The 13,835-nt window shown below is 33.7% G+C and overlaps 1 protein-coding gene across 7 annotated transcripts in view; it reads left to right on the plus strand.

Annotated features, from left to right (window-relative positions):
* Positions 1-13,835, plus strand: part of LOC145316934 (protein deacetylase HDAC6-like) — a 46,672-nt gene extending 32,837 nt beyond the window's left edge. The window contains exons 2-20 of one of the 7 annotated variants that reach the window (XM_080157771.1): positions 1,363-1,586; positions 1,875-2,010; positions 2,143-2,257; positions 2,579-2,745; positions 2,928-3,057; positions 3,171-3,808; positions 3,983-4,174; positions 4,287-4,461; positions 5,364-5,475; positions 6,021-6,158; positions 6,558-6,655; positions 6,980-7,069; positions 7,230-7,344; positions 7,604-7,681; positions 8,392-8,460; positions 8,923-9,757; positions 10,241-10,381; positions 10,549-12,765; positions 13,413-13,835. In XM_080157771.1, the coding sequence (XP_080013897.1) occupies positions 1,422-1,586; positions 1,875-2,010; positions 2,143-2,257; positions 2,579-2,745; positions 2,928-3,057; positions 3,171-3,808; positions 3,983-4,174; positions 4,287-4,461; positions 5,364-5,475; positions 6,021-6,158; positions 6,558-6,655; positions 6,980-7,069; positions 7,230-7,344; positions 7,604-7,681; positions 8,392-8,460; positions 8,923-9,378 (2,874 nt within the window). In that variant the 5' untranslated portion in view covers positions 1,363-1,421 and the 3' untranslated portion in view covers positions 9,379-9,757; positions 10,241-10,381; positions 10,549-12,765; positions 13,413-13,835. Of the gene's footprint in view, positions 1-1,362; positions 1,587-1,874; positions 2,011-2,142; positions 2,258-2,578; positions 2,746-2,927; positions 3,058-3,170; positions 3,809-3,982; positions 4,175-4,286; positions 4,462-5,363; positions 5,476-6,020; positions 6,159-6,557; positions 6,656-6,979; positions 7,070-7,229; positions 7,345-7,603; positions 7,682-8,391; positions 8,461-8,922; positions 9,758-10,240; positions 10,382-10,548 lie in introns of all 7 variants that reach the window. The other 6 variants (XM_080157774.1, XM_080157775.1, XM_080157772.1 and 3 more) reach the window with 6 other exon arrangements.

The following is a 13,835-nucleotide window of genomic DNA, read 5'->3' on the forward strand; positions in this document are numbered from 1 at the left end:
ACACTTGAATTGTTCATAAAATTGTACAATACTTTAAAGTTTAACTTCTTTTATTTGTTGTAGCAATCGGGGAAGAAACTGAAAGTAAGCTTCGAAACCACTTTTAGTCTGCTGAAGCAGTCGCGGCATTTGCGCAGCCAATATGCCAACTTTCGGGTTGTTTCAAACTTATTTACTAAAACAAATATAAGAAAGTAAATATCAAATATTACTAGAATTTCACAAAATATAAAATTGACTTTAACCAAATTTGTCAAAAGTGCAGCTTTCGTTATTTTTCAATTCTTGTAAAGTTATCTTATTTAGTGATCAATTCTATTGATATAGTTTGGCAACCTCAAAGCGCACAATGCCGCGTCAAAAATATTAAACATATTTATCTAATAACAAACTTGATAAAAAAGTGAGTGGGCGAGAAAAAGATAGTTGATTTTTAGGAAACCTTGAACATTTTTGAATTTTAAGAATAAAATAACATGCTTTATTTCTATCGAAAATGCTGTCAAAACTGCTTATAGAATAGCTGAATGTCTTTTTTAAAAATCGATAGAGCCTCCAGCTTTTAACAAAAGTGAAAGTTTATTTCTAATCAAAAATATCATCCAGCATACAAATTGTGTTATGTTTTTCTAATTCTGCAAATAATTTACTTATTTTAAAATAAAAATTGTGAAATAAAGAGTTATTTATGTGTTATATACTATTTTACATATATCATATTAAATTCTGTATTAAATAAAGTCTTCATAAATTACCTATTACAACAAATTTTTTAAGTATACAAATATTAAATATGCAATTATTACCTAGATTTTTGATGATAAAACTTTTAACACTTATTACATATCTTCTTTATATTTCTTTATTCTTAAAATTTTACAAGTCTCATTAAAAGCATCAATTTTGATATAAGTATTAAAATTGTACCTAAGCAATATTGGAAAGAAATATGTTTGTAATATTTTTTTATATACACAGATATAAATCATATTAGACTACGAAACAAAATGCATTTATATTGCGTAAAAAAAAACTCTATACTTGAATAATTTTGACTTGTCAGCAGTTTTTTTGTCAATTAAAGTGCTGCGCTAAAATAATAATCAAAAGATATAGATATTTGTATTACTTTGGGTTTTGGTTATAACTGGTTAAATGAAAGGTTTCGTGTAAATTACATATGTGTACTCAAATTATTGGCATATTAGAAGTTTTTGCAAATTATTTATAAGTTTGAACAAGTTAAGATGAATTTTTATACTTTCTTTTATTACAGCTACCTTAATTACGACAAAGTGTAGTTTAGTTATTTTACTCTTGAATAAGTATTTATGCTAATGATATAATTTATTATAATTTCAGAATGAACAATTAAATCGTTAAATAAAATAAGTTGTGGTGTTGACACAGATCATACCACAATGTCTTCCCCTCAACAACCAGCAAACATCACAGAGCCAGCCTCAGCTCAGTCGCCGCCAACAACAGTAAATGAGGCCAAGCCAAACAATATTTCTACAATAAATAGCCAAGTAGCATCAACCATTATGACTTCACCATCACAGTATGCTGAACCTAGTGGACAGGTATGGGATCATGTGCTAGTGGTCTACGATAATTTATTCTTACCGTTTACGTTTTATTTTAGAAATAAAGCTTTTCTATAACTTGTTTCTGTAAGATACCACGTCAGTATTTCAGAGAAAGTTAGTTCGGTTGTATTTTGTGGGAAGAATTATCTAATCGATATTAAACTTTTGATATTTTACACCTTTTATTTGCTTGTTTTTAATTTAAAAGAATGAGCATATTATAACAGCGTACTAAAGTTTTACTATTTATCTGTAATATGAAACTATAGCTGGTTTTTGTAGGAGGATAGCGAGCAAGGTGAACTAGCCTGTACGTCTAGTGTTGAGACAGTGTCCGTCAGGATGTTGACGGCTGATGATAGACTTGCTGTCAGCATTGGTACCATCAACATCATTGATACTATGGATGAAACAACTACAGGGATGTGTTTTTTTTTGCTTTTGATTTGATATTAATATAATTGCTTTTTAGAAGCAACGAGAATCTATTTTATAATCAGTACAAACATTTCTTTCTTTTATTGACCAAAAACACAATGGCTAACATCTTCAGAAACTACCCTAAAGTACGCAACGGCAGAAGAATTGGCTGAGAGTGGAAACAATGAAGTAGTTGTCTCTGTAACAAGCTCCACAACAACTACGGACAGCCCTTCATTGTCAAGGTATGAAATGGTTTTAAAAGTCGTGACTGCTTAATTTTTTTGTCCAACTTATATGGGACAAAAAGCAATATTCAGAACAGATCCTTTCTTATGCCTACAAAAGTCAGCCACATTGACTTATGATTTACATTTAAAATTCTTTATTTGTCTGACTGAATAAACCCCTATCTTCCTAGTGGATTTATAATTACCAAAAATGACAGTCAATCGTTTAATATTTAGGTATATAACTATCAACAATGTGCACATACTTTAAAATAATATTGACATTAATTACATTTTTTTTGCATAGCGTTGAATTAATTTTTAATACTCTTTAAGGACTCCAAGTCCTCGAAAGTCTAGTAAGAAGCCCGCCAGTCGACGATCATCTGGCCGAATCAGTGAGATTAGGCGAATGAAAGCGGAGAAGTTGGCAGAAATGCGGAGACAGGCCGAGATGGAGAGCATTGTCGATAACAGAGAGGGCAAGGAAAGAAAACCTACAGGTAAATATAAAAATTTTTTTTGTCGTTAACTTTACGCCTGTGATTTAATGGTTTTATAGTTATATTACAGACAGAATACATTTTTCTCTCTTTTAAATGGCCATTTTTTATAATGTCGACAAATCAATTTAAAAAGTATCACTGATTTGAAAATCTAAACAGTTACCCATCAATTTTTGTAGGATTGGTGTATGATGAGCGAATGTTAAAGCACTTGTGCCCGTGGGACCCCCATCATATCGAGACACCAGAACGCTTGAGCAGAATCTGGTCCCGCTGCATTCAGCTTGGGCTTGTTGATAAATGCACCAGGTACAATATAAATTTTGATAAAATAAAATAACCTTTTTTTACATTTTAAGTGTTAAATTCTTTTTAACGAGGTCACAAAAAATTTTTACAAAATAAAACTTATTTTTATTTAGGCTTCCAGCTAAAGAAGCAACCGACGACGAAGTAAAGCTGTATCATTCAGACAATTTTATATCTGTGCTTGAAAACAGCCGCACTGCTGGAACAGAGGCCAACCGCGCCACCTGTGAACACTATGACAGCGTGTACCTGTGCCCTGACACGGCAACGGCCGCCAGGCTGGCTACTGGAGCCGGCGTTGACTTGGTAAATGCTGTTTTGGCCGGCAAGATTCACAATGGTCTTGGTCTTGTTCGACCTCCAGGCCACCACGCCATGGAGGATGAACTAAACGGCTTCTGTGGTTACAATAATATTGTGATTGCTGCTAAAGCCGCCTTGGAGAAGGGACTAAAGAAAATTGTCATTATAGATTGGGATCTGCACCACGGACAGGGGGTTCAGCGCGCCTTCTACGAGGATTCTCGAGTGCTGTACATGTCTGTCCACAGGTATGAGGAGGGCAGATACTGGCCACACCTCCGAGAGTCAAACTTTGATTGTATCGGAGATGGTCAGGGAACGGGCTTCAACGTTAATGTTCCCCTGAACGTGGTTGGCTGTGGCACTGCGGAGTATTTGGCCATTTTTCAGCGCATTTTCTTGCCCATTGCAACGGAGTATAATCCAGATTTGATATTAGTATCTGCAGGTAATGGTTTTGTACATCTAATCATTTAAGGTTTAATGAATTAATAACTGATGAATAATTCAATTACCATTTAAAAGCCTCTTATTTGTTAATACAGGAAACATTTAATTTATAAATCAAAATAAAATCGATGAATGTTTCCTAATATATATCTTACTGTGTGTTGTGTGTTAGGTTATGATGCTGCACTGGGCTGTCCTGAAGGTTGTATGAAAGTGACACCTGCCGCCTACTCTCACTTTGTTCACTGCCTGGACGGCCTGGCTGGGGGTAGACTCGTGGTCCTGTTGGAGGGCGGTTACTGCCTGGACAGCTTGTCAGAGGCCGCGGCTCTTACCCTTCGCACTATGACTGGCGCAGGAACAGGTTATATCTTATATTTAAGTTTTAGGAATGAAATGCAACAAAAATAATGCCTTCCAGTGTTACAAATTGTTATCAAGCAGAAAATAGTATCTTAAATAAGTTTAATTTCTAGGTTCATTGCCTGCTACAGGACCAATCAACGCGAGTGTACAGAAGTCCATCCTTGGTGTAACAACTGCGCTGCGACCCTACTGGAAGTGTATGCAGTTGCGCCCCATTCTCACTTCGCTGCCATCAGCACCTGACGGCAGCGTTGACGTAGTTGCCCTGCGCCATCTTTATCCTAGGTGGGTAGAGGCAATGCTGTAGCCCATTTGCAATTAATGTTTTTAATTTAAGCTTAGGTTGTGCTGAAAAATTATGAAAAATAGAATTTTAGTTTTGAAAATTAGAAGAGAAATAATGCATATTTAAATCATTTGATATCATATAAAGTAGTTAATCTTAAAGTAAAAAAGTGAGGGGGTGGAAGTGACACTTTTTGAAACCCAAACTAAAAGTCAAAGGAACTCAACTAATCAGCTCTGAGATTTTGCATGGTAGTTGCTCTAAAGAGGTACAATATGGAACTATGAAGAAACTGCGACGGAATCACCGCTCCTGCTGAAAACCGCCGTTTTCTTTTTCTCGCCAAATTAGACACTTTTCAATCATTTGTGACAAACTTTTTTTTAACAAAAAGTGTCAATAGAAAATATATGGGCAATTTTTGGGAAAAAAATTAAGTTGTCTAAGATAATTCCATATTGTTTAATTTGGCGAGAAAGGCAAAAAAAATCGGCGGGAAACGGCGGTTTTCGGCGGGAGTGGCGGTTCGGCCCCCGTTTCTTCACAGTTCCATATTGTACATCTATAAAGCAACTGCTAAATATTAGAGCTGTAACTCTTTATTTAGTTAAGTTCCTTTAAGTTTTAGTTTTGGTTTCAAAAAGTGTCACTTCCGCCCCCTCACTTTTTTACTTTAAGATAAAAATCAAATTATTTAAATATGCGTTCTTTCTCTTCTAATTTTCAAAACTAAGATTATATTTTTACTTTGCCCAGGTATCTTAAGGGTTATAAAGGTTTAAGTAGCAGCGTAAATTTCAGTTCAATATCCCCTCTTCCTGGCTTTTTTGAGTCTCCAATAAAATTCATAAATATCTTTTATGGCCCAACTTTAGTTATTGAAACCTTAATATTTATTTAGTCTGAAGTATGACCCTCCAGCGGATTGGCCGCCAGAAAAATTCCCAACCAGTGATTATTATTTGGTGTTTGACAAGGAAACTGAACAGAAACTGGCCCTGGAAATTGCCAAGGTATGTACACTCTACTGAGGAATAGTTAATGAGAAATTCGAGGTACCACTACTATTAAAAGCTCAAAAATTATAGAAGGGATAGATGCATGAATTGTGCATTAAACATGTTTGATTGCAAGCATAAGTTACAAGAATATCATCTAACATACATAATTTTGTATTACCTACATTAAACAGCAATCAATTAGGCACCACCAAAATAGTAGGTAATCATGCTGTTTTTTGTGAAAATAGGACAGCCTTATAAGTTGCATTGCACATATTCAAAAAGTATGATTTTCAAGTCTTCATATTTTTAAAAGTACCTGGTAGAAAATTGAAATTCTTTCAAATTTATGTCCTATAGAATTAGTTTAAACTATTAAACGGAAAAAAATGCAGTTCACTGAATTTAAGTTTAAATGCACTTCGTGCAACCACCCCTTTCATAGTTTGTGATAATTAAAGTCTTAATTCCTACAACAACCAAAAACTCTTTTGGGCTCTCTGGCATTTTTACCTTATAATGCTGCGCTTCGTAAAAACAAAATTGATCTTGTTAAGGTAAACTTAAATACACGGTTGCGGGATACAGAGTGGCGCGTGTGTGTAGCCTATGATGACCTGATGTGTCGTCACAGGGATGATGGACCACACCCGGAGGCTCCGGAAAGGATTGTCAGAATTTATGAAAGAATTAAGGTTAGTTGTACTGTTGTATTATCAAAGACAATTGGATGTTTATGTCAGTAGCCTTGTAGCTTGGTAACATTTAGACAAAAGTGACATAAGTATACTAAGAGAAGCTACATTCTAAAGGAGAATCAAATAAGTTTAGCGGTTAGAGATCCTATGGTGCAGACAGTTAGACACACACACACAGATACAGTTACTTTATTATAAGGACTAGTTGCTTCCACCTTAGCCTCAGCTCTAAAGGTGGGTGGAGTGGGGTGGGTTCACGAAAATAGCCGGAAACTACCTAAACACATTTATTTGACATGCCCTTAAAAGTACAACCGATTCAGACGAGCATTTTTCCAGATTCAGACAAAAAAATTTACTACTTTATAATATAGGATTCATATTGTTTACTTTTAGGATGGAGGTTATTTTGAACACGAGAATGTTTTGGAATTGCCCAGAGGAAGAAAGTTGACCCTAGAGGAAGCTCTTCTTGTACACTCACAATCTCATTGGTAAGAAAAAACCTAACTGGACTTTTAAATAAATTCTAGTATGGCAATGATTCCGGTTAATATCCTCTGGATTAGAACCGGTTTTTTTTTATTAAAAAATTATGTATCGTATTTTATCAGAGAAAAGTTTTCTCAAATAATAAAATAAACCCTGTTTAAAACTGCGTATAAAATGATTGAGGTGAATATCTATTCCATAACTAACACAATCTTGGCTGTAACAATTAAGTTAAGACATCACAATGCTTATTATGAAATAAATACCTTAATGTTGTCGATCAAAAAACTACCTTAGACTTATAAATAAAACTTTTTATTTTTCAGGGACGCAATGGTTAGAACAGTAAATATGACAGAGCAAGAGAGAGACGAGTTAGCAGAGTCTTATAATTCTATTTATCTCAATGAATTTAGGTAAACTTTAATTCAGGTTGTTTCCAATAGTCGCCTTGCTTTAATTATATTAGAGTTCACTTTTCGTAACAAAATTTTACGTTATTCTAAATATTACCTATATACCACACATGTATCAGTAGTCTTTATTTTAATATCATACTTAATCATTCTATTTTAGTTTTGACTGTGGTCTGTTGTCAGCTGGAGCCGTTTTGAACACAGTAGACCGTGTGCTGGCTGACTGCAGGTCAGGTCTGGCCATTGTCAGGCCACCTGGACACCATGCTGAGGAGGTAAAGAAAAAATTGAGTACTTTAAGTAGTAAGGTATTTTTGTTTGTCTGATAAGATCTTGCTCTCCTTTGTAATTACCAATATTTACATAAACAATCTTAAAAGTTGATAAGAGAAATATAGTAGATACAAAAAAGAAAAATTATTAATTTTTGTTCTATAAATATAAAAGTTTTCTGTTTATTATTTTTTTGTGCAACACAGCATTATCTTTCTTTAAGTAAAACCAATTCTATTTTATGTGTTTTTTTGTCATTAGGAAGAAGCTCATGGATTCTGTGTTTTCAACAATGTGGCCATAGCAGCCCAGTATGCCATCTCTGTACATGGACTTTCAAGGAATGATTATTCACTCCCAATTATTATCTTACCATATATAGAGTAGGTAGCTACGCTATTAATAATATAATGTTGAAATGAGTTGAATATAATTTAAATCATTGAATGTTGCTTAGTTTTCCTACATTTTTGTTTTGATGTGAAGGAAAGGTTTTTATTTAGTCTAAAACCATCCCAAGACATTCAAACAGCTTCCTAGTACAAATGATTCGGATCATTATTTCTGAGATCTTTAGTTTCAAACATAAAAACATTGCTACTTTACATCATACTATTTACTTATTTTAGATTTTAAAAGAAAAAGTACATAAAAAAAAAAATTTGGGGGGGGGGGCGAAATTTTTTTTTTTCGAAGTGCCCTCCCACCTTAATTTTTAATTTTAGTTAAAGAAAATAAAAAATAAAAATTTGGGGGGGGGATTTTTCATTTTTTTTTTTTGGGGGGGGGGGGGGGGGGGTTGGGGGTGTCCCACCCCAAAGAAAATAGTTATAAACCTTTCCAGGACCTATGAGAAGCTACCCTGTTAAGGAGAACCCAATCGGTTCAGCGGTTAGCGAGATCATTCGGTACAAACAAACAAACAGACATCCTGTTACTTTAGTATAAGGATGATTATAAATATGCAGTTCTGAAAATTAAACTACCTTATTCCTTATAAAATACATTAAGTTGATAGAAACAATGAGTGAATGATTATTTTTGTACACAGAGTTCTGATACTTGACTGGGACGTCCATCACGGGAATGGCATCCAGCATATGTTCTACAATACTGACCAGGAACATATATTTAAATATTTTTTCAATAATTTATAATCTTAAAAATGACATAATGCATGTGTGTATAACAGTTTGTATATCTATATCTTATAATATATAGATTTATCATACCTAAGGTTAATTTTAGTCGCTGAAAAATGATATATTTTGGTTTATAAGTAGTTTTATGTCCTTCTTAATCTTCTAGGACCTAATACATCTAGTCTGACCGTTTTTCGCTTTAATCAGTGGTAGCTGGTCTAACAATCAATTCTACAAAAAAAATCACGAAACCTTTCAAGGTATCGTGGAAGTTTATTTTGGTTTTTTTTATGGAAATGAAGAGGGACGAGTAAGAAGGGGAGGAAAAGGGGAAGGTGTTTGTGGGGAAATTTTCCTTTATAATTGTTTGTCAGAATACCATTCCCTTTTTCCTGGCTTTAATTAAAAAAGACCTTACTTATTAAAATATGTTTGTGGCAGGTTCTGTATATGTCCATCCACCGTTACGAGTATGCATCTTTCTTTCCCTGCAGCGAGGATGCTGACCTAGACAAGGTGGGCGAGGGTGCTGGCAAGGGCTTCAACGTCAACATTCCTTGGAACGCGCGCAAGTGCGGTGATCTCGAATACTATCTTGCATTTATGAACATTATTCTTCCAATTGCCTACGAATACAACCCTGAACTGGTGTTGGTGGCCGCTGGCTTTGACGCAGCGCGCGGTGATCCCCTCGGTGGATTCCGCGTAACGCCCGGCATGTACGGTCTAATGACGCATCACCTGGCCGGTCTGGCGGAGGGTAGGGTTGTGGTGGCCCTTGAGGGCGGATACAACTTCACATCGATCTCAGAGTCAATGTACATGTGTGCCCGGGCGTTGCGCGGCGATCCCTTGCCACAAGTTATACTTGACAACCCTATCAGGAAAGATTGACAATTCAAATATATAGAAATGTTTAATTTATAGAACTTTTTAAATAGATTTGAAGATAACGTTTATCAATAAAACCTACAATGAATACTGAATTTATTCAGTTTGTCACTAACTACAAAATTAAAAGTACAAAAAAATTTATGATTTAATCGTCAATCTTATTGTATCTACAGGGACGGTGTCGTAGCAACTTTACAAGAGGTTTTGAATGTCCAGCAGAAATACTGGCCATGCCTAGAGAACACCACCCTGTCTGTGCCGGAAGAAGTGAACCTATTGTCAGAATTCAGTCAGATTTGTACTCAGGAGGAGAGAGAAGGTTTGGACGGACAGCGAGATCCTCCTCCTGCTGCTGCGAAGGGAGATGGATCTAAGTCAGGTATGATTCAAATATATAAAATATTAGCGTAATTATTAGCGTGTCGCCCTGTTGTCGGGTACGCGTCTAGAACATACTGTGTCATACTAGAGTCATTATAATTGGTACCTTATTCTGTTATGTCAGGCGCGTGATATCAATATAAAGAGTAAATGGGATGCCTTGGTCCTTATACAGGCGCAACTCATTCCCATGCACAGTTAGGACATCAGGACAAAGGTCGTGCAATCAAAGGGTTGGTTGTCTATCAGGCGAATGGACACTTTACAATTTTAAGAAGCTGTGTATGTTTCAAGGTGCGTGGAGAGGTCTAGAACCCTAAGCGACACCAAGCCCCATAGAGGTCATCATCATCATGATTCAGATATATAGGGTGATCACGTCAAAAACAGATTTCGATACGGATTTATATTTTTTGTTTAATTTTAGAATTAGGTATAACGACTTGTAATGTTGATTTATCGTAACATAGTGTTATTACAGGAGAAGATTCTGCTGGGGACAAACCAGGTGGTGAACCAGCCCATGACTTGGACACACTTACCTCCGCACCCAGAAGTCAACTTCTTGCCAAGATGGAGGCGTTGAATATTCAATAGATCCAAACTTTCATCAGAGACTGGGGTAATGATTATGAAATAGTTGGATTTTAATATAAACAGGCAGAAATATTTTATCTGTAAAAATTGTTTGCCTTTAACTATTACACAAGTAAAAATTAATCCTCAATACAAAAACTATGACTATAAAATCCTTATATTTAAAATCATTATTCCTTACTTTTTTGCCAGATATTGTTATTATTCTAAAAAAATATTTAACCAAAAAAATAGCTGTATGATTTAAAATTAGAAAAAAGGAAACTTTAACAATTAAAACTAAGTCTATGTTATAAAGTAATAGGTAAGTTGTTTGTATGTGTGTTTTTCCGCTAAGATCTCGAATGAATACTCCAAATTTTTGGAGAAGTTTAGTATTGGTATAGGACAATTTTAAGTTATTTTGTACGTTGGTGCGTTACTCTCCAAGATTTCATAAATGACCAATGAAAAAAGACCTCATTTAAAAAAAGAAGGGGCGGGTAGATAGATTTCAATCTGGGCGAAGCCACTAGCAAGTAATATTATAATTAAACAGAACCATTATGATATCACTTGGACTTTATTAACACTTCTAACTTGTATCATGTAAACTTAGCATTAATAACTTTTGCCATATTTAACATTCTATGCAAGCAAACCTTTTCTACATTTTACACTGGAGATATTGTGATATGTACACGAAGAATATTTTGTAAACAAGAACGATAACGTTCAAAAGTAGCGTTTCACTGAATTAGTATTTTTCTTCTGTTACAGTTACTTTACCAATATTGCTCTTTCTGTGGCAGTAAAGAATGTAAATTTAAAGTTGGAAAAAAACATTTCTCGACCCTTTTCCGTAAATACTCCCCCGGCCCTCATTAAAGATCCACTTAAAAAAATATTAGTCCAAACATTTTAATTTGAGAGAAATTACCCACATCTACTACTTTTTCACATCTATTCGCTTTTACCCAGCCCTCAATAAAGCTACAAGTACCATGTCCATCAGTCATTTGAACCTTCTGATAATTATTTGATAACCGTATCAAACAAACAAGGGTTGTAGAGTAACTGTGCTGCATAAATATTCATCTAAAATTGTTGCTATATTCTCTACTATGTATTTCTCATGATCATGATCTAAGATGTATTTATGAAACCAGTTTTTAAGATTCACAGTGAAAAAGAAAATAATTATAAATCAACAACAAAAATATATAAAAGGAATAGAAAGCCAATGAAAAAGTTAAATATAAATTTTTTTATTATTATTGGCGTGAAGAATAGGTACCCTTATGAAAATATATTTTGATCCAAACTTATTTCTGGCAAAGTATATTTTTTGGGTTGCCTATTCCCCTTCCTTCATTATTATTATTTAATTTGCGTCTTGTGATTATATTTCAACGTTTGTGGCCTTATTATAAATTACTAATTTATCATGAAAATTTACAGTGAATACTTATAAATTATGATATTAAAATATTCCAACTAATAATTCTGTATATAGTAGCACATTATAGTATGATTCTAAATTTATTAAAAGACCTAAAAAAGATCCCAGCAATTTTAACTACAGAAAAATTAGGAATGGTTATTTAATTGATTTGATTTTCTCTCATTTGTTTTTGTTTGAATAGGCACATCTGTCTTGAAGTGTAAATGGAAAACAAAAAATGTCTGCCCTATAAGAAGTTTTAGACATTTATATCAAGATTAAATCCTAAAATTTTCAGAATATTCTAACGAGGGTTTTTTGAGAAAATTAGATTTGAAAATTTAAGTTTAATTTTCATCCCCTAGGAGTTACCGCATAATCATGACAAGAAGAGCAAAGATTATTTATTTAAAATTTTGAACAAGTTTGCTTTTATAAAGTTCTTCATAAAACCACTCCTACCACTCCTGAAGGGATTTAATTAATGGCCATTTTTATCAGTTGTTTTGCTAAGATCACGGAAATTCAGCCTTAAATAAATCATATATAGAGAGGTTTTATGAAGAACTTTATAAAAGCAAACTTGTTCAAAATTTTAATTAAATAATCTTTGCTTTTCTTGTCATGATTATGCTGTAACTCCTAGGGGATGAAAAATGAACTTGAAATTTTCAAATCTAATTTTCTGAAAAAACCCTCGTTAGAATATTTTGAAAATTTCAGGATTTAATCTTGATATAAATGTCTGAAACTTTTGTTTTCTTCTTAAAGGGCAGACATTTTTTGTTTTCCATTTACACTTCAAGACAGATGTGTAGGAAAAAGAAGAATCTTCATTATAAAGATTAGATTAATAAACTACTCTTTTTTTCTGTAGTACTAATTATTAGATAACTTATGTCCAGTAAAAAAAATTATCTGAGTTAATTGCCCCTTTTGTAAGGGTTGCCAAATTTAAATCTTCCATTTATAATGAATATTATTAGGTACTGCTTAAAGTTTCACAAAAAGAAGTTAGGTATTATTTTTATCGAAGCCTAAATAAAGCAAACTACGGAATATACTTTGGTGTCATTTTTAGAAACTACTACAAAAAAAGCCCATCATTAAGCTAGAGAACTGTGCCTTTGCATGACAGTTGTTTTGATTGACATTAAGGAACTTTGAAGAAACGTTGGTGCACCTGTTGCTGCTGCCGAAAACCTCCATCTATTAGTATTAATTGCAATAAAAAACTTTCGGCGGAAAGCGGCGGGCCACCGGCGTCTCTTAAAAGTTCAACTATTGACAACATAAAAGCAACTGCCAAGCAAAATCTATTATCGTAATTTTTCATTTGCTGATGTCTTTAGGTTGTTTTTAGAACTTGCACTTGCCATCCCCCTTTTTGAAAATCTAAAATTACTGGCAAACCTTTATTTATTTTTACTACTGATGTGATACTTAAACTTAACATTGAACAATCAGTACCAATATGTTAACTAAAGCTTTTCCTGTTCACAAAGTCAAAATATGTAGGTATTTTATGATAAAATCCTATTATTAAAGAGCATTCAATGAATTAGCAACATAGAATAAGATTTATATTTAGTTTTTTGGTATTTGTTGGTTCTTAGTACTATTCATTTTTAAGTAAAATATACTAACATGTTTAAGAAAATTCTATACCTAATGATATTTCTTTTGATTTTGTGAATTGTTTTTGGTATAATCCTTCTTATACTAAGTGGAATAAACAGAAACCACCCATAAACTTTTTTTTAGCCTGTATAGGGAGCCCTAACCTTGTGGGGGTTTTCCAAACCTTCTACCTAACCTAACATCATCTAGAATAGAGATATTATTTCGTTTATTCTGCAAAATTTGAAACAAGGGGGAGGATGGTTGCTGGGTTCACCACAAGCTCGAAGGATGTTGCCAAATTATGTTGCTTGTACTTACAAATAATATTTGTGATTAATGAAAATTGTAAAAACTATTTGTTTATGTATTACTATAATATTGTATTGTAAACTATAACATCACTAAATTACCAAATAATAAGGGTGAACGGAAA

The sequence above is a fragment of the Acartia tonsa genome, chromosome 4 (genome assembly GCF_053477335.1).
Source record: "Acartia tonsa isolate MP-2025a chromosome 4, ASM5347733v1, whole genome shotgun sequence".
Classification (NCBI taxonomy): domain Eukaryota; kingdom Metazoa; phylum Arthropoda; class Copepoda; order Calanoida; family Acartiidae; genus Acartia; species Acartia tonsa.